This window comes from Saccostrea echinata, unplaced genomic scaffold (assembly GCF_033153115.1).
Source record: "Saccostrea echinata isolate AGI-Se365-2 ecotype Australia unplaced genomic scaffold, CSIRO_AGI_Sech_v1 ptg000025l, whole genome shotgun sequence".
Taxonomy (NCBI): domain Eukaryota; kingdom Metazoa; phylum Mollusca; class Bivalvia; order Ostreida; family Ostreidae; genus Saccostrea; species Saccostrea echinata.
The window spans coordinates 5,189,365-5,211,331 of record NW_026889774.1 but is presented as its reverse complement, the minus strand read 5'-3'; the positions used below and the strand labels follow the sequence as shown (position 1 = coordinate 5,211,331).

The 21,967-nt window shown below is 33.2% G+C and overlaps 1 protein-coding gene across 1 annotated transcript; it reads right to left on the bottom strand.

Moving 5' to 3' along the window:
- Positions 1 to 1,043: 1,043 nt before the first annotated feature.
- On the bottom strand, positions 1,044 to 19,189 carry LOC133192831 (histone-lysine N-methyltransferase PRDM7-like). Its single transcript, XM_061328838.1, has 8 exons — positions 19,174 to 19,189; positions 18,909 to 19,079; positions 9,953 to 9,993; positions 9,805 to 9,859; positions 4,437 to 4,504; positions 2,085 to 2,279; positions 1,563 to 1,803; positions 1,044 to 1,433 (listed from the first exon to the last, which is right to left on the bottom strand). Exons 1-8 carry the CDS (start codon positions 19,187 to 19,189, stop codon positions 1,123 to 1,125), a joined length of 1,098 nt encoding a protein of 365 aa, XP_061184822.1. The 3' UTR covers positions 1,044 to 1,122.
- Between the last annotated feature and the right edge of the window lie 2,778 nt (positions 19,190 to 21,967).

Sequence of the window (21,967 nt, the reverse complement as noted above, 5' to 3'; positions counted from 1 at the left end):
AACAAATCATTCAAAAAAAAAAAAAAAACATCGGGTATAGCTCTTCTTGCCCAGAATTTATTCCAGTGAAAATTTTTGCTTGATTATAGTGCCATTTCGGGTGGCATGACCAACTATATATCCTTTCGCAAGTTTAGATATTAATTAAGACAAATATGAAGAGAAAATGAAGTACGCCGTAAAATTTTCTTAGGAAATGAATACAGCGTTGGTTTGTTTAAACAGCATAAGTTTTTAGGAATGGGATTCTGCTATTTGCATGTATATATCGGGTCTCTGCTGAGTTCAACCAAAGTGACGTGACTTGCTTCAGCTGTTTGTCACGTGACAGGTTTAAAATAGAAAAAAAAGACAGAGGATGCTTTCTCCTCCTCTAACTCTTGTTTCCAGCATGCAGGGATGCGTGTTTATTGCCCCGTGCACCAGATTGCTGTCGGGTATCTTCATCTTTTTTATTATGTTTTCAAAGAGTATTTGATTTAAATGTTTTTCAATCAGCTGAAAGTAACTTAATTGTGAAAATTATAATTCGATCGCAACTTCTTTTGAAATGTTAGCAGTGATTCTTGCATGCACAGAAAGCTTCGTAAAACTTAATAATTATTACTTTGACCATTTTTCAATAAATTAAAATTATGAATGAATGTATTTAGCTTTCAGAGATGAAATGAATGTATTTAGCTTTCATAGATGAGAGTTCAAGCCTCAAGTTCACTCTTCCATGGCCCCAGATCCCACCTTTGATGTTTTAGAGGTCCGTGTTTGCTCTGCTCCAAAAGTAAATGTTTAATGGACTTTTGAGCTCGAATACTGTTCGTTATCTCATGCTTCAATTTTTTTTTATCAAGTAACTCTCTTTTTTGCTACCCAAAATCAGTGGACAGATTATAAATTTGCAAGATAGCAAATTCTTATTCTTGGATACAAATGCATTCAAACCCAGACTACGTCTATTCTTTTAATAACAAATCTAACACCTTCATACGGAAGGATTAGAGCAAATAAACTTAAATATTGGATTTTAGATGACTCACTGCATTTATAACTACTCTTTTCAAGGGCTTCTAAATGAACACTTCACACAATATTATAGGATATTTCTGCACTTAAAGAAAAAGTATCTTATGAAAACTTTACATTTGATCTGTGTTCACAAACAAACGGTAATAAAAGACCCCCTCTGTCAGTAAAGTAAGAATAATCTTTCTCAGGAACCCAGCTCCACTGTCTATAATCATATGACAGTAATAACCCAAACGCTTCAGGGACGTCGTACTTCCAGTATTTTTCTTTGTAGTATGCATAAAGTTTCCCAGGATTCCAGTTTGTGTATGTGACGGTGGTGTTGTCATGGAATCTAAATTTTCCAGGATAATCTTGATTTAAGTAGCTAACTCGAACATAGAATACATCATCCAGATCTAGATCGTCCTCTGTAAATAAATGTATATCTGTTGACAGTTGTGATTTTAAGTAATCTCCTTTTCCTCTTGCTGATTGTGTTACATAAGAGAAATTTAAAGACATTTTTCAGATTAATTACTTTATCTAAAAATGATTACCTGGATGCACGTGTCTGATTCCTAAATTAAGTCCGTACCCCGATCCGTACCACACAAGTAACTCTGTATTCGGCTTCACGACTTCTGTGGTCATGTAAAACACTAAACCATCACAGAACACGGGATAGACGTTTTCTTCTTTAGAATTTCTTGCACAGTTGACATATCGTAGCCAGTTGCTTTTGGCTGGAGAGGCTGCGTCCACCAAATGCATCGTTGTGTCTTCATCGTCTAAGTAAATCTATTGAAAGAAATTATATAAGATTAAATACACATATAATAATCGAATTCTGTAACTAATAATATGTACTGTTTCATCTAAAGTTATTTCATGATAATAATCTGATCTTAACTTCAAATATACTGAATTATATACTGAGTCAAAAACTTAGAAATCAATCTTTTTAGTATATTGATAGCAAAAGTTACAAATTCCTGGTGTTCTGTGTTCTCTGTGTAATTTCGTATCATGATCGGATACTGTAATAGCAGTTTTCATTGCTTGACTTAAAAAGTACATACACTCCATGCATACAAAACATCACCATTGTTTTCCAACAACTCTTCCCCTTCGTAGATCCCTATCACTTTATAAATGGGGATCTGGGTTTCTGCCCATGCCCCAAGGCCTGCGTCGGGAATACTGGACAGCTTGATGGAGAAACCTGCAGGTGTTGTTAAGTTGGCACGGTCATTTTCATCAAATTCCACAGGAATCTGAATAAAAAGCAGTTAGTAAATTAGATATATGTTATATGGCCCTTAACTTTGCGTTTATTTCGTTCCAGTTTTTTTTCGCCAGTTATATTATTCACAAAATTTCCAAAATTGATTTGGCAAAAACGAAAAAAAATCACTTAAAATGCAGTTTAGTGAGTTAGTAAATTCTAACCATGTTGGGAAGCAAGGTGAGGACAGCACCGTTTACAGAATTTATTTCTGTACGTCAAGTCTGAAATACTTAGGATTCACACGAGACAGAAGTATGAACGACAAGTATTTCTTACCTATTCGTCGAAAAGCGGAAACGTATGGCAATCTGACATCTTTCAAAAGTATATATTCATGAAATCTGTATTAAATTTTCCAAAATGAACGTACTGTTTCTCTACATACGAGAGGGAATAAGTTAGAATTTGTCCGAGAATGTATTTTTAACAAATCTGATGATATTGTTTGCTTACATCGCAACGTAAAAAAAAATTAAAATTGTATATACAGAACTAATCAAACAGTCAAAGAACAGATAGTCGGATTGGTCAATTAACACTTAGGGTAAAATTAAGACCTTTTAAATACTACTAACAGTAATGTTAACTCAAGATTACTATATTCATTTAGTATATGCTGACAGAACCCCCTGCCCCCGATTTCTATGAAAGAGAACAAAAGCAGACAAACGATTTACAAAACATTGGATTTGTGAATTGAAATCTTCAAATAATTACAATAAATCGATGATCCATTCACGCAACCGATCATGAGCGTGGAAAACAATCTTACACTGATAATAAAACAGGCATTGCATACATCAAGTTTGCACCACGAGTTGCTATTGTTCTTAAAAAGAATTTATAATGTGAAGAGAAGTCTGAAAATCATAGTTATATTTTCCTATAAAATTTAAACGATTATATAGATGAAATAAGAATATTTTCTGCACACACACACCCTCACACACACACACACACACACAGAGAAAGAGAAAGTGAGAGAGAGAATGTGAATCAACATTCAGACAGCGATTTTCAAAAGTAAGAAAGAGAAGAAATAAAAGATAAAACTTAATTTTCACAATACACTGTTTTTCAATTCTTAAAAAATAACACTTATTCCTGTGAAGCTTTAAGGCTGAGTTTAAACAAAACTGCACATCAATTATGATAAAGTTTCAATGAAAGTGAGGATTATGTAGTTGTGCAAGTTGTGAAGTCGTCGATCCTGTTGAATTACTGTAAAGAGTAGCGATGTTGTATTTAAAGACCATTGCTACAATAAAAAGACGAATGGATGGATTTGTATATATATTTTAGAACTTATTTTGATTGTAAATGATTCAGATGTTTAATTCATGTACCTAAAATATCAGGAAACTTTCTTCGAAGTTCAGATTTTTCTTAACTTTTTGCCTTTTGTAGCAAGTGCACTTAAGCAGAAGTAACAATGTTGTTTCAGAATGTTAATTAAAATTGTTTCACTATAACAGAGAACATCAAACTTGTTTTGACGCAGAGAGTGACAACATTCTATTCTAATTAAAGTTACAATTTTGTATTGTAAGAGAGATTAACAGTGTTTTATAGTAGCAGAGATTGACAAGTTTGCATTGTAATAGAGAGTAAGGATGTTGTAAGGAAACAGTTCAATGTTATATGGAAGAAAAAAGTTATAATTCTGCACTGTAAACGAGTAATACTGATATATTGTAAAGAGACCTTTGTAGAATGTTACATTGTTATAGAGAATAACAATGTTGTATTTTAGCATAGAGTAAGAATTTTGCATTGTAACAGAAAACAGCAATGTTGTATCGTAACAAAAGAATAACAATATTGTTCTGTAGCAAAAGTAACAGTTTTGAATTGTAGTAGAGAGTTACAATATTGTATTGAAACAAGAGAGTAACAATATTGTTTTGTAGCAAAAGTAACAATTTTGCGTTGTAGCAGAGTGTAACAATTGTGTATTGTTTAACAGAGAGTTACAATGAAGTATTGTTTAACAAACTTAGGATAGTTACAATGTCGTACTGTAATAGAGAGTAAAATTGTTGTATTGTAACAGGAAGTATCGACGACCCTTCAATATACAGAGTTAGTTGGTAGTCTATCATTTAATTAGAACATTATTGTGCTATGAAACACATTAAATTACCTTGGCATTTGGGATGTACAGTTTCGATGATGGCATTAAATCATTAAACATCTTGTAAAACTCACAAACTAGAAAAGAACACATTCTTAATATAGACTGTGATCAATTAATTCCATCTATTTAGCGATAAAAAAATAAATTATAGGTGATTATGTTATATGCAATGAAAATAGTCAACAATATTTAAAGATGTAGGGATCTAGAAGCTGGCTTTTTAATCAAAAAGGTACATGTACATGTATTGCGAAACAAAGATTAAAAACCCTTCAATTTTCATTAACACAAAGTTGGCGATTAATTACTTTTTAATTTTGATCCATGGGTCCACGGGATGAGTTGTCGAAAATGATGCTGAGGAATACAAATACCAATTAGTCACGTGATCAAAATGCCAAAAAAAAAAAAAAAAAAAAAAAAAAACAAAAACAAAAAAAACCCCCCGAAACCTTAGCTGTAAACGATGACTGCACTTAACGCCTGTTTTGGGTGTTTTTTCGGTTGCTTCTGTTGCTTTTATATCTAGTAAACCTTATTTCACTTTTGTATGTTTATGAAAGAATCCTGCCAATTTGAAAACAAATTTAAATCTTCAAATGCTTTTAGGCTGTGATATAATAAAATGATTTAATGTTTTTTGTCCTTAGTGCTTTCCAAATATAGTGAATTTACACTTACTTGCCCTTGATTGAACATTAGATATGCGTGAGAGGTGGAGCTAACATTGTAAATATGGGTCTTAAATTAGACTTGATAAAAAAAAATGACATGTTTGAAAAAAAGAACGTGATCACTCTTTCCAATCTCCCTCTCCATTCTGTATGGCACAAATACACTTCTGACAAAGGTTTCAAAACGAAACTAACAATATGAGCACGTCAATGTAATTAAAGCAGATTGTATATCAATGCCAGATGACTTAACGTGTTCGAACACAATGTCCTAGTTAGCACAAAACATGCTACCTTACAAGTCACGTGACAGAATTTAGTATTCACAAAGTTACCGGAGGTAGGACATCACGTGGTGAATTATAATATTCAACATGTCACAATCCTTGGTTACAACACAGTGAGCGAATGTAAGAAAAGCAGTTTTTTCTCTTTTTAACCATGAGCGCATGTTTGTCTATTAATCTACTTTTGACACATTATTATTTATGCAAATATACAACTACTGTGAAACGGAGAGCAATAGACAAACATGCGCTGACTATGTATAAAGTCAGTAAAAAAGTGGGTGTCCTCATTATTACGGAGATTCAAGAAATTGTGATGACCCCTGCCTTTGAAAACAGATTCAAACTTCGTAAATACACACTTTTATTAAACGTATTTACATAAAGTTGTAGATTGGATGTTGACCATTCTTGAAATGAAAAGAAAAATGCTTGTTTTGAAAGTTTATTTTGTTGCAAATTTCGCATGTCCTTAAGTGCAGTCATCCTTTGATCATTTACCAACCTGTATCTATATCCCAACAACTTTTTTAAAATGTTATCTTTTATTGACACTTTTGACTGACTTAATATATGCACATTTATAATTTTAATCCGATGAAGTTTATTTTGGTCAAAACCCTACGGTGTAGGCTGTAGATTGAATTCCTTGAACACCTGTTTCATTTATGTAATTATGATGTTAATCTTAAATTGAGTAGTTTGTTTATGATTCTGCAATTGAATTTTTTAAAAAATGAGAAACTGCACCTATATGCATTGAAAGATAAACATTAATTGCTCATACAATGTTATATGAAAACATTTGCAAATGTGAATATTATTGTACATTTCAATACCCATATTTATTGTGTTGCCTGCAGGGGCAGAGCGACGCTTAGGGATCACTTTACCCGGTGTCTGTCTGTTCTTGCTTCCGTCTAGTCTGTCACTCCCTATATCTTAAGAAATTTAAGAAGTATTGGATTTGATACTTTGCACATATATTGCTTGGTACATTGGTTTTTGTAAAATGCTACGGTTACCGACCTCCTGACCCTTGAATTTGACCTTTGACCTGCTTTGCAAAATAGTTCAGTGTTCCGAAATACAGCATCTTTTTGATACTTAAGAGGTAAATTTATGCTATTTAGCATGTGCACTGTTTGCCATAAAACAGTATCAAGAATACCAGAGTTACAATCCACTTGACCTTTGACCTGCTTTGCAAAAGTATTCCGGACGATTGATTAACTTGTGTCTTTTGAATTTTGAGAGACAGGGTTTTATAATTAAACTTAATTAGACATATCATATGTTCATGAGCTAGCTAATGACACTATACTTTATAATTTTATTCTATACAGTTACCACACAAACTAATATTTAAAATACTATGAAAATACATCGGGATCGGTATTATACCAAAATGATCGTTGCAGTAAATTTAATTAAAAGCAGACTGAAATTTCTTTTGGAGATAGTTGGATAATGAAATTGAGTGGCCTATATGTTCATATGGCAGCAGATGTTATGTTCACTCTCACACAGGTATTATAGCTGTACTTAAAAAATATAACATTAGAAATTTTAGAATATAAAAATGTTTAACCCAGCGTCAGCAACATGTTTTATCTGAGAGCGGGAACTGAGCATTATGTTTAATTTGGCACTTTAATATTCTAGCCATGAGTTGCCATCCGGTGATTCCTCCCTATAGATTGGCGCTCCCGTAATCCGGGCCATACATGTACAGTAGGAGCACAAAAGTGTTGAGTAAAAAAGTTGTCGCTAGAACATATCATAAATTCGCGCGTATTAAAAGTTGTGTGTTCAGAGTTCGAGTTTTGGAAATCCCCATGAAATATAAATAGGTCAGTATGAGTGACGTATAGCATGACGTATATTTCATCGTCTGCTTATAGTTTTGTTGACATTCTATCTCGGTAACAAAATGGAGACGAAACGTCAAGAAATTCACAACCCTTGAAACAAATTATTGTAGAACTTTATTCAAATGGATCGGTGGAAAACTTGCCAAGATCAGGCCGGCCTCGTTCAATTGACGATCGGGAATATCAGAGGCTCCAGAGATCGGAGAGCACCTCTAGGAGAATTAACTGCACGATTTAATGAAAACAGAACAACTTCAGGGTCTCAGAAGACTATCAAACGTAGACTTAAAGAAAATGGCTTCACTTGAGGTGTGTATAAGAAAAAAAGTTGTAATTCAAAATGTCAACCGAAAGAAACGCCTGTCGTGGTGTAGGAAGAAGAGGTGATAGACTGTGCAAAATCAGTGGTCAGAAGTAATTTTTTTTATTTATTTATTTATTTAATTTGACAAAAACCACATGTGGCGCAAGTCATACATACAGTAAACAAATATATAGTCACAAAGATTTTGTTATATTAAATGCATCACGTATGAAGTTAGAAATATTTCTTGTTGATTTAACATCTGCAGAATTAAGAATTTCATAAGATATACAATGTATTGTTAAAAAGTGTACAAAATTCACTTCTTAGTTGTTTATAGAGAGGACATACAAATAAAAAATGATGTTCATCTTCAACAACAGTTTGACAATTAATACAATGTCTTTCATCTCTTGGTATAATTGGATTACAATATCTGCCAACCTCTATCTGTAATTTGTGGGCACTTATTCTTAATCGAGTCAAAAAAGAACGAAGATTCATGGAAATTAAAAAAATTAAGTATGGTTGAATTTCAAGCTTGTTTAGATTTCCTTAACTTATTAACTGGTTGTAGAATGATAATTTACCATTACCTTTTTCTTTGATATGTCTTATATCCCTAAAAACTATATTCTCAAAATACATTTCAAATTATTTTCAAAATCATTTATTGATAATGCATTAGCATTTGAACCAATAACTTCATCAAGTATAATTTGTATACAGTTTTGCCAACATGTTTTTTCCATTTCCTGCAAGTTTTTCATCCTCTAAATATGCATGTTGTAAAAGCAAGTTTGAGTTCTCTTGATCTGAAACAATTTTTTGTAATCTGTAATAATATCTATATAATAATTTATATATTCTGAAAATAATGGGAAGTGCACCATACTCTAACTGCTAAATTAGAAGCTTTATTTATGGACCCCTAAAATCTCTTTCAAGATGAAATTTTGATTTTTTTCGTTTGGAGTTTTATCAAAGTCTTTTGTCAATTTTTTAAAATCACTTATCCAGATTTCCGAAGCATAAGTCAAAATTGGCATAATGCATGATTCATATATCTTAAACTGAGTCTTTCCTGAGAGACTAAGATTGCTTGGTGATTTTGATTTGATTTAGCGACGAATCTCAGATATGTGTTGGTGAGAAAAACCTCGTTTGTTTGGAAAAAAGCAGGAGAGGGTTGGAGACCTGGCCCGAGAATTGACTTAAGTCAAAATTTCAAATCAATATAACTTTTGAAATAATTTTGATAATGAAACAAAATTTTCATTTTATGTTTGAACTTGAATTGATGTAATACAAACCTGCAAAATTTTATGCAGATATGCTAAATAAAACTTAAGATATTCAAAATTTTGACTTAAGTCTTTCTCAGTTTATGGTCTTGGGGCCTGATATAGAACCACGACAAAATGGCCCCAAGTTCAGCATTATGTCGAGTTGAAGGGAACATTAATTCCGCATGGAAATTACTTTTTTCAGGACGATAATGCTCGATCCAGTACATCTTTTTTGTGTAACAGGAAATCATTGCCAGAAATCGAATAAAAAACATGAGCTGGCCTGCACAGTCTCCGGACTTTTAGTCCCAGTGCACATATAAATTCCGCAGACGAACTTTTTCAGCATTATACGCTAAAGACATTGCAGGACAATAACGTAAATTATATTAAAGACCTTTTTCATTCTTTTCCAAGGAGAATACAGCAGGTCATTAAATTGAAGGGCCATCTTACTAAATACTGAGGTAAGTTATTTTGTGTTTTTATCCTAGCAAGTCAGCTGTCAAGTGTTTTTGGCAAAAGTTGTCCCTCTTGTGTTGGAAATTTCTCAACACTTTTGTCCCCCTACAGTAGCTTATGCTATGGAGGCCGCAAAAAAAAAAAAAAAAAAAAAAAATAAATAAATAAAAAAAAAAAATTAAAAAAATATCAATTTCATTATTAATTAGCTGATTACCTTTGAGGGTTGGGGAATCTTATTTCTTTTTGGTTGTCAATTTTTATACGACAAATGCTGTTCTATCGATCTTACTTTCCTTGGATTTTTTTTTATTTTGCAGGCAAATGCTTGAACTTTACTGCTAGTAGCAAATAAGTAGCTGACCACCTTTAGACTTATTTTAATCTTTAATGATGCTATAAAGCAGGCGACACATGCGTTCTTTGGAACACTCTAGACTGGAGTGTTTGTAACTGAACTAGTTCATTTATTTTGTATACTAACATTTTTTAGCTTGTTTTTCTGTTGCTTCCAACTTCAGATGTGATTTCCGCAGACTCTGAGAAAAAAAAGAATTTAAAGTTATAATTTTGAGGAAAATATGTTACGAACTTTTTTCATAGAATATAAAAAAATAATTATATAAATGTACCTCTCGTTTGGGTATGCCCCGATTGAATATAGGGTTATGTGCTGAAAAATAAATTAATGTACAGTACATATAATGATTTCATATTATATATAAAGCGAATGCAACTGACATCGAGATTTATATTTTTAGCTTGCATTGTTTCGCAGATCTATAATTAATTACGATCATGTATTTATTTATAATAATTGTTAATTATAATTAAATTCAATTGATTTATAAAAAAGGGACAAACATTGCACTTGTAAACATTGAGCTTGGTTAATTTATTTTACACTTCTTGTTAGCTTGGCCGATAATAATTATATATTTACATTTCCAAATATTCTTCCTAAAGATTCTTTGCAAATTAAAAAAAAGTTCTCATGAACTACCTTTGGATGAGTGCGAATATTTCCACTGTGATGTAAATAGTGCGAATTTATTTTTCTTCAAAAATGATCGTTCAATGACAAAAAATATGTAGCAAATCATCAGAAAATAATGTAAATATAAGATATGAATTTAATTTTTGAGAATTCATGAGGTATATGACTACAACGCTTCACGCCGGCATATTTATCATCAAGCGCTAACGCACTTCTTGAAATATGCCGGTGTGAAGCGTTGTAGTGCTTGTCCTCATAAATTCTCAAAAATCAAATTCATCTCTTAACATATCACCTATTTCGTCACCTTATGCTCAATAAAAACAAGAAAAAAGGATCAAATTATTTAAAACAATCAAAATCGCTTGACAAAAGCAACTTTAAATTCTACGCATGTTAACGCACGATTACGAAAAAACGGTTGTTGTTTTTCGCTTTGTTGCTATGTTTGACTTTGTTTTTATGCATTGATCATCTCTAATTAGCGATTAAACAGTCAAATCCCCTCCAATTCAATTCAAAATTTCGCCAAATGACGATCCATGAATATTGTAGCGACAGCCGAAATTACACAAATATTTATTTTTTTTATTTCTCAAAAAAATTCTATGTAATGTAAATGTGCGAAAAAAGTGACATGCTCCGTGACACACGCCGCTTTATCTAAATAAATTACCTGTATATTTTTCAAAGATCGTCGGGAAACACCAAATCTTTGCATATTTATTGAAAAATACGTATAGTTTTTATCTGCAGATTTGCTGGTTTCTTGCAAATATATATAGCGGGATTACTAGAGAACTTGTCCGCGAACTTTTCTAACAACCCTCGTATTTATACTGAATAGATCATTTGCTATGTGTTCACCATTGTTAATTGTACACCCACATCTTAATATAAAAAAAGTCATATGAACGTATGACTGCAGTTTGTGTTATATAAAAGACCTATAACTTTTTTTGAAGACGAAAATTTTAAAATGTGTGGCTTGCATGTATTTTCAAAAAGGCATACGAGGGATGTTCCAACAATAATGGCACTTTGCTGTTAAATTTTCACCAACATTTATTAATCTTTGATCCTTTTATTCGTCCCTGCCCTTCGAAGTATTCACCCTTGGCCTGGATACACGAACAATCCACTTTTGGAAACAATTTTCATACTCCTCAATAGGGATACCCATCATATACTGATAAATTGCAGATCCAGGGGCATATCGTGATTCGTATTTTTTCTGCAGATAGGAGGAATTTAAGTTTTGGGGAACAGAAAGAAGTCACAATGCGTGCTCTGTGTGCAGTCGCATTGTCGTGCAAAAGTCGGAGATACTTCATACCCGTTTCGGGGTGACGACTTTCGTAATATTTCTTCAGTTTTTAAAAAAAACAACAAACATTTTTATAATTTTTATAGTAGTTACCTGTGACTATCTTGCCCTTTGGCACAGGAATGTGCAGAACAGGGCCTTTATTGACAAAGAAAATAACATATAAAACCTTCTTCAAGATTCGTAATCTTTTAGCAATACTAGGACCTTTTGCACTCTTTGATATCCAGATTTTGTTAGAACGCTTACGTTTTGGCTCAAAACAGTATACCCAGGTCTCATCACTAGTAACTTAATTATCAAAAGTTTTTTTGGTATATTTTGGATTCAATTTTAATAATCTCTTTGCCTTTTCAACACGATCTCTCTTTTGTTAATTGCAAAGCAAATGAGGTATCCACCTAGCGTTTATCTTTCTAAGCATTAGCATTTTTTCAAAATACCACGAACACGTGCTAATGACAAATTGTCGCCCGAGCCAAGTTGTCTCACGGTATATCTTGCATCTTTCTGTAAGATTTGATGGATTTTTACGATGTCATTACTGGTTGTAACTATTGCAGGGCGACCTTGGCGAGCAGCATCTTTGAGGTGTTGTAACCTGTTTTAATCTGAAATATCCCTTCGGCTCTGCTCTGAATTTCACCAATTTTTAAAAAGCATTCCCAACATTGAATTTCATCAACAACAATAGCATTAGATTCAAATGGAAAATAATTTGGAGTATGAAGAAAGTTTGATATGGTGAATAGAAAGATCAATATTTTTTTTTTATCTCAGCATAAAATTAAAATTATGAGGTATAACTATATGACAATAATATTTACTGTCAAAGCTATTTAATTCATATAAGAAAACATAATGAAGCGTTTGCTTTTAAATCAGAATATCGCATTGTTTTCTGTGCTTGTAAAATAAAAATGCATCCATCTATACAAGTTATCAATCCACCTACAGGCGTTATCCTTTTTCAATTTTTTTTTTTTAAGAGAAAAAATATTAATTAACTGATTATAAAAAATTCTGCATCTACAATTCCTGTAACAATTAAGAGAATTATATGTTAAGAGATCGAAATATCTCAATTTTAACAGCTTGAAGGAGCTGAATATAAATGTTTTAGGTAAACAATTATAAGAAATTAACTGCATAATGGTCCTCATTAGTAAACTCTGGTAAGACAATTCATTGGATTGCTTGGAATAATATCCTTCGAAAGTTATCTCTTTTATCAGACGGACATTACACCTTAAATTTAAGCTGACATGAACTCTTAAAAATGTGATATTTTCATCCTTGTACGACTTATTTCATTCCCGTGTGTAGGTTTTTTTTTCTTCTTTTCTTTTCCTTTTTTTTGGCTTGTCAAAAAAAGGAGACAATTTTTTCAGCAGGTTTTATCCACTCTGCCCCAGAAAAATTCCTCGATCTGCCCTTTTAAGGACTATATCATTTCCCAAGATTTTTACTACATCGGATTTTATATGCATTATTACTCTTACATGTATGGATGCTTACACATGAGAGAGAGAGCATACATGTACTTGTATTGAAAATGCAAACAATATTTATCTATAATCTTGCGGTTTAGGTTTTAAGTAATCCTTAAACTATCTTTTAAGATTTTCTCAAAATACAAGAAATTGAATAGGTACCAAATTTTAGACTACCTGCGGAAACTCTCCAATATGGAAAGACTTTCTATACATGCATATAAAACAGGCACGTAGCACCGTTTCTCAAAATGTGTGTATGCGAGGGGGAGCGGGGGCAGTAAAATGATTGACAAGCAAAAGAAAAACTTTAGGCACGTAAAAATTGGGGGAAGTGAAGAAGGAAAACAGGCATTTAAAAAAAACTCTGTAGTCAGAGGAGGGACAGATTCCATTCATACTATCATTTTCGGCAGAAAAATATTTGAGTACAATGTACAATAATGTTGGATTAGAGTTGCGGGGGGGGGGGGGGGCAGCCAATCTTAAAATAAAAAAAAATCCCTGTCGAACGCGTGGGTGGGGGATGCCCCCTTTTCCCGAGCATAATGTTTTACTGTTTAGTATGAAATACACAATCAAAGGCTGATCTCCTCCACTTTTTGTTGCACTATAGTTAAATCCTCGAAAAAGTTGTCCCTCCCCATTCCCGCCACAAAATAGGATTTTGGAGATTTTTTTTAAATATTTTATCTTTTTATTTATTTATTTTTTTTATTATTATTATAATTTTCATTATTATTATTATTTTTATTATTTTGCTTGTCAAAGATTTTTCAGGTAAAGTGTCAATTATTTCTTAGATGCAACGTGCCTGAAAGACACTCTGAGAAAAGGGAGTATCCCCCCCCCCCCCCGGCTCCACGTATGTGTATATTTGTTAATTTGTGTTCTGGTTAAATGCTCTCATGTCGTGTTCTAAATCATTTTTTTTTACACCAAATTACTCAGTTTAGTTTTTAGATAATCAGCAATCAGACTTTTTTTTTAGTGATTTCTTATTTTTTACCTAGTCGCGCAAATACTAATTCTCTTTTTTCCCCGACCAAAATCTGATCAGCACGGACTAAGCGTATTCGAGTGCTAGGCTGTACGATGAAGTGACAACGTGTTTACTGTTGAGTATTTATGGAGTTTATTACTTTTTGTGATGTATATTTCAATAAATGGAATATAAGGTGTAAATTATTCGGCATGTGCACATCTTCGAACGGGTACAGTGGTCTTTTTCCAGGTATGAGTAAGTTTAGAGTGTTCGACGTGTTCTCTCGATATGCATCAATTGTATTTGAATGCATAGGGACATGCATAGGAAATACACTGGTGGAGTGATGGTTTGTTCCATTCTTACGATAGATTATTGCAAATTGTTTGTACGAGTTTTACTGTGTATTATTTCAAGTTTATTGTGCATATATTGGTATGCTTTTAAAAAACACGCGCAACTATGTTTCTACTTCCAAACTTGCATTTATGTTATTCAAAACGATAATTATTCATGATTATTGTTATGACTGTTTTTATCTGTTCTGGTTTTAAAATGTTTTCATCAATTCATGTGTTCCCCAAATACTTTACTATCGGAGATGTGCACGCGTCGATAGCCAAACCAAAAATTCACTCAAGTGTAACGAGTTCAATGGGGTATATATCGTTACAATAGAGAAATACCGACATCTTACGAACGAACGTAACTCGCCCTAACTTCCCGTATCTCGGTAGTTTTCCCGGGACCAGTTATTGCACCTAGTTTAAAATTAATAAATCGGAAAAATTAAGTATATGTGTATAATAGAACGGACAGTATTTCAATCACTTTGTAAATGATAATTTCTCCTGTCTAATTTTCTGTAATCACTTACAATGTAATTAAAAGCGTACAAACAGAAGAAAATACGCCAAAATACCTATGACGGGTTAGGAAACACATTTGTCATGCGTCAGTGGTTATATGTATACATGTATATATTAGTGTGCGCTGTGTTCATTTGGGGAAAGTTACGTTTTATAGCATGGATTGATTGATTGATTGTATATTGTTTAACGTCCCTCTCGAGAATTTTTCACTCATATGGAGACGCCACCACTTGCCGGTGGAGAGCTGCAAATTTTGTCCTATACTCGGCACTTACGGCCATTGAGCAGTGAGGGATCTTATTCGTGCCAGCACCTACTGCGACACGGGACCTCGGTTTATACGGTCTCATCCGAAGGACCGGTCTCCACGTCCCACAGTGGGATTCGAACCCGTGACGTAAGGATCAAGTCCTTACTTCGCGACTCTAGAGCAGACACTCTAACCACTGCGCCACGCGGGCGACTATAGCATGGATGAAATCTAAACTCATACCCTGTATAAATCCATGCAAAGGCAACAAGTTACTAGGTGATGCGCTTATATAGTATCTTGTATTTAAAAGTGTACATTTATGTGTTTGTAAGAGAGAGAGGAGAGAGAGAGAGAGCACAATGGACAATAAGTGTTGTAATGAATTATACAGTGTAGTATTGTTTTCTAACGTTTCAGAAATCAACCATTAAAAATCAGAAAATAGTTGGCACTTCTCCGGAAAACGTAATATTTTTAAAGTGGTCGCACGTAGATGTTTGTGTACTTGGGGAGGGAGAGGGGGTCGAAGCTCAATTAATCGAATCAAATGTCCATTTTCAATACATTTAAGTAAATACATGGAATACTACGATTAAAAGTGGAATGGGGCAATGCATGTATATGCAATAATTTTTTTTTCCATACCGTATCTAGTAAAAGAAAAAGTAACTTCATAAAGAAAGAAGGGTAGGTTTTTCTTTATGTGAAATATCACTTCAAAGAAATAAAAAAGCATTCATATGATAGACAGTGTCTTCTTGGATGATGTTTTATGTTGCAATCTTCACTTAATTTATCTTTCGGCTGCCTTTCATGATATATGTTATATCTGTATAGATATGTGGATTATAAAAGCTGCAAATTATGCATTTTGGTAGGGTCACAGACGTTTTAAATGGGGGGGGGGGGCAGAGAAAAAAAATCAACTTACCTGAAAAAACCTGGCAAGCAAAAAAAACTTTCTTCTTTCGGTACGAATTTTTTTTCATACTTTACTACATTAGCCTTATTTGACTGTACTGCAACAAAAGGGGGGGGGGGGGCAACAAGCCTTTCGATGAACATTTCGAACAATAAAAAGTAATGTGTGCAAAAGGTGGGGCAGACCCCTCTGATGCTTCATGTCTGTGGGTGCTGTATATTTATTAAATTTTCTTTGCACTCAAGCTATGTAGCATTATGTCATTGTTTGTTAAGCATGCATTATTCGTCAGAATATAAAATTACAAGATACACTGAATACGTGAAGGGTAACTTTGACCCCGCACTCAGAGTAATTTCGACCGAAGCTCTAATGTACAGAGAAAAAAAACTATATTCGAAATTATAATTTGCGTCATCTTTAAGGAAAAAAAAAATCATAGATTGATTCAAGTATACTGACAAAAAGATACTGTAGTTCTCAAAATATGAATAATTTAAGGACATCATTCATTAGTCGAATTAGAAACATATACTTTTCGTCTTTAAAAGTCGGAGGGGTTGGGGGAGCCAGAGAAAAAAAATCAACTTACAAGAAAAAATCTGACAAACAAAAACAAAACAAAACAAAAACAAAAAAGGGGGTGGGGGTTTAAAGTCGAAAATCCTTCTTTCATTGGGGGGGGGGGTCCAACTTTTTTGGAACAAAATTTTCTTCATACATTATCATATAAATATTGGGTCGGTAGATAGGTAATAATTTTTTTTCCAGAAAATTTCAACATTCTTATTGATGGAGAAAGAAAATTCGGGAGAAAATATCATCGTTTCCTCAGGTTAAACAAGTTTTGAGTCGGGTCATTTTTACCCAGTCGGTGAGGGCAAAGAAACAATTTTTAAAGATGGTCTAACCTAATTTGGCTGATACCAACGTGTCTGGAAATTACTTACCGAAGCAGCATTCATGTGTACAGGGGTTACTAAGGCCAATTTCTACTCAGCTGATTTGCATTGCATTTTAATTTGTAAAACCTGAATATTTTGAATGAAATGTGCATGAGTTTCAGTTGCAAAATCATTCTCATATATATCACGTCAGGAATAGCTATTGATTAATTTTCTACGCAGATATTGTCAGAGGTGATAATTCCTTGTAATGGCTAAGAAAACTATCAAAATAAAATTAAACCCGGCTTCAATATACATGCACATGTATTATAGCGATATCATGAATCCGTGGGAAAAAAGCCCGTTCGTAATTTTTTCGGTTGATAAGGCTTCTTCTTAGATACATACGATCCTTAGACGTAATTTTGCTCCAGTCTTTGCCCCCTCCCTCCCCCCTTCTCAGCTCTTTGATTTTTTTTCATTAAATATTTCGGATTTCCAACGATTCGGCATGAGCATTACTGTAGAGTCCTAAATATACGCGAGGAATAAATTATCGCGTAATTACGCTAGAAGCACCACTCGCGAAATAAATTACTCGCTTTTATTTTTATGGTGCTTTACTGTATGTAAAATCTCTAAGATACATCACCCATTCCCGAATTATTGTTCTCGCGATTTGACGCCCTTCGGCCATTTCGCGATATTGAGTACTCGCGTAAAATAAGGAATCTACTTAAGAGACATAATATGTTTAAAGAGACACTGTGACGGACAAACGGGAAAATTTACAGAAGCAAATTTTTGCAAGACACATGCAAATTTAATTCAATTCTTGAAAGTATTACGTTTCAGAAAATTACAGGTTTCAGAACCTAAAAAATCTACTTTTGTGGAGAAAAATACAAGTAAAAATAATTTTAGTTTGCCCCAACACGAAAAAGAAAACTTAAAAGAAACACATGATATTGACTCACTATGTAACTTTAAATGCGCCTCTGCTGCATCAAAATTGGCACCGTATATGATTTACATGTACAAAGTTTAGCCAGTAGTGTGAACAAAAAGGACATTGTTTTATGTTTATTTTTTTAACTCTCCCTCGCCCTCTTTTTCGTGAGACAGAATCTTTGACTTCATGCTTCAAAATGAGACATTTTTTGTTTTCCTTTTACATGTGTATTTCCCTTTTCGGAACCCCTTTGCTCGTTTAAATGTCCATTGAAATGTATTGTAGCGTCACGGTAGCGACTACGACGAGAAGTAGTTTTGAGGTATCCTGCGGGGATTTTATCTTTTGAAATCGCAATAACATTGAAGAGTTTAATAATGCAAATGTGAGTACAATGAACGATCCCCTTTTTTGGTTACGTTCGTTCGTAAGATGTCGGTATTTCTCTAATAAGACAAGGTATCTGAAAGAAATATGGCGGAATAGTTGGTATGAAACAAGTCGTACATTGATGCAAATTTTGCGTTTTTAAGAATTCATGTCAGCTTTAAGCAACCCACCTACAAACAGACCTATGAGACATTTGACCATTACCATAGATATCACAGACCTCACGATGAATATCTAGGGGTTTAATGCCAAGTAAGGACCTACCTTTTATAAAGGCCCTAATTTCAATGAAGGGCATTTTGCTCTTTAGTATAGTGTAATGAATACACTATAAAGCAATGTACATTGTAGCTAAGTCAGTGATATTGTGAACATGAAATTTTCTTCCGCTACGGTTCGGTGATCAATCTAACCTGTTAATGTGGTTTTGAACAGTAAGATATTTACACGATTTTCACGCGAAGAAGGTGAAATGACAAATGTAAACAACGAATGAACGTTTTAGATTACCTTCCATGTATTTTGTGAGAGCCATTTCTTTCTCTCGTGAATTCAAAATCACCATTTCTCCTCCAGTTTTTTCACAAATCTCGACAGATTTTGCCAACGTTGCTCTTTCGCGATGGAACGAAAAACACCAATTAGCGACATTGACAAATCCCTCTTTACATTTTGGATTTCCTGTAGGGTTTGAGTACCAAAGGAAAGAATATGTTCAATGAAACTTTAAGAATCTACGACAAAATGTAGGATTTAGAAGCAGAAGTATTCTTACCTAATGTAAAGACCATAAAGTTAAATATCCAAGCTACTTGGAAACTCAACATATCATTGAAATTCTTCTATTTCACTAATAGTTTTAATGTTTTATATTGCTTCCTCATTCTTTCATTCCTGACAGAGCATTTAATTTTAAATACACCTAATGCTGATCGAAGTTTTTACACGCGGAAAATATTTACACGGAGTCTAATCAGATAAAACTGATTTAAACGTATGTAACAGTTATCGTTTAAGGTATTCTATGTATAATGAAGGAATATTGAACAATTTTGAATCATTTTAAACTAGTTAAAATGTTAAATGTATATTGCTGGATAACGGTGAAAGTGAAATGAACCAAATTCACATGACTAATAACATATAAGAAGCCGGTCTTTTTGCACTTTAAACGTTTTATGAAGAGTTATTTGCCATTTATGAAAAGAAGCAAATCTTAATTTTGTCAAAATATCTTTGGTAATACCAAAGATATTTTGACAAAATTAAGATTTGAAAATGATCAATTTTATATCATATTTTAATATAGAGAGAGTTTACGCATATTTTCACCGAGAAATTTGTTTGAAAATAAAATTACTTTACACATGCGCTGTCCATAGACGTAAAATTCAAGTGCAATTAAATGGACAATAAACAAAATTTTGTAAATTCCTTTGGTGGAGTATTTTTATTTGATAACACCACAGACCTTTGGATCGCTTAAATCAGACTTTAAAAAATTGGGATGTATAAAAAAGATATTTTTTAACACCTTAATTTTTTAAAGCGATCTAAGGGCCTATGGATAACACCTTCAAAATGCTACCATAATTAAAAAATATTGGACCATTCATTTATTAAGTACAAAATATGGTCGTTATACATTGAATACCTTAAATTCATACCAATTGTTAGGTCTTTTTTCATACTAATTTCGACTTAGGTTACTCTGTTTACATGACCAATACAAAAGATTCATGGCGGGTCTGACCGTTCGACGGGGGATACTTACACCTCTTAGGCACTTGACCCCTACTCTGGTGTTTCCAGGGGTCCATTTTATCGATTTGTTTTGTTTATAGGTTTTGTGTGATTGACCTGTGTTTGTTATCATTAAGGTCTTCCGCTCCAGGCGGAAGACCTTCTACTGATTCTGATGGTTAAGATTATTAAGGTCTTCCGTCACAACGGAAGACCTTCTACTGATTCTGATGGTAAAGATTATTAAGGTCTTCCGTCTCCACGGAAGACCTTATAGTGATTCTATTGTTTCTTATTATTATTATTCTTTTTTTTTAGACAAAATTTTGTGCACGCGATTTCTCGAAAACTATTCAATGAATTTCTTTGAAATTTTCAGGGATAAAAGGTCTTTATATGAATTTTATATAAAATTCCGTTTTTTGGTAAATTCGGTTCCAGTGCCAAGTTATGGACAATTTCCTGATTTTAAAATGAAATTTTGTCCTCGAAGGATCTAAGAAACGGCTAAAGATATGAACTGGAGACTTGTTAGAGATGATAGACCATGACTTCTACATGTTCGAAATTACCTTGGTTTTCGACGTCAGTACTTCCGGTCGTCACCGGAAGTGTTCAAAGAAATCGAAAATTTCAATTTTTCTTTTTTTAATCAAATCTTGCATCACATTATTGCAAGTCTTTCACAGTTTCGAAATATGTTTGTCCCACCGGAAACAAAAACGACTACTTCCGGTTATAAGAGAAAAACCACAATTTGAGTATTTTACTTTCCCATGAATATCTTTTATAGGTAAAGCATTTGAAATGATTTTTAGGTATGTTATTCAGATTGCAAATACCTATAATAACGTCAAATATCTTTGCAAAATACACTTCCGGTCGCGTGTTTTTCTGTCCTCAAAGTGAGAAAATATCTGAGTGAGATCTCAGAAACGGTAAGAGATTTAGACAAGAAACTTTTATGAGTAATAGACCTTGAGGAGTAGACAAAACCATTTGGGTTAAGAGCGTCAGTCGTCACTTCCAGTCGTCACAGGAAGTGATCAAAAAAATCGAAAATTTCAACTTTTCTCTTTTGGAATAAGACTTGCATCATATAATTGTATCTTTTTCACAGTTTTGATATGTGTTGGTACCAAAAAAAAAAAAAAAAAAATACAACTTCCGGTTATAAGAGAAAAACTACACAATTTGAGTATTTTACTTTCCCATAAATATCTTTTATTGGTAAAGTATTTGAAATGATTTTTAGATATGTTATTCAGATTGCAAATGTCTATAATAACGTCAAATATCTTTGCAAAATTCACTTCCGGTCGCGTGTTTTTCTGTTCTCAAAGTGAGAAAATATCTGAGTGAGATCTCAGAAACGGTAAGAGATTAAGACAACAAACTTATATGAATAATAGACCTTGAAGAGTAGGCGAAATCATTTGGGTTAAATGTCAGCCGTCACTTCCGGTCGTCACAGGAAGTGATAAAAAAAATCCAAAAATTAAACTTTTCTTGTTTAAATTAAAACTTGCATTACCTTATTGCATCTCTTTCGCTGTTTTGAAATATGTTAGACTCCTCCGGAAACAAAAACGTCAACTTCCGCTTTTAGGAGATAAAATACGTTATTTCGATATTCAACTATCTCATAAATATCGCTTATAGAAAAAGAATTGAAATGTTTTAATACATGTTGTAGATACTGCAATGTCTAGAGACACGTTAGAGATTTTTTTTTTAATAAAATTCACTTCCCGTCGCGTGTTTTCCTGTCCTCAAAATTAGAATTTTTTCTCACAATTGCTCGGCAACAATAAACGACTGGAATC

Excerpts from the sequence above, each read along its gene's own strand:
- LOC133192831 (XM_061328838.1), bottom strand. Across the intron at positions 9,994-18,908 it reads TCTCACAAAATACATGGAAG|CACATAACCCTATATTCAAT; the intron begins GTAATCTAAAAC and ends TTTATTTTTCAG. Across the intron at positions 1,804-2,084 it reads ATGTTTTGTATGCATGGAGT|ATTTACTTAGACGATGAAGA; the intron begins GTATGTACTTTT and ends TTCTTTCAATAG.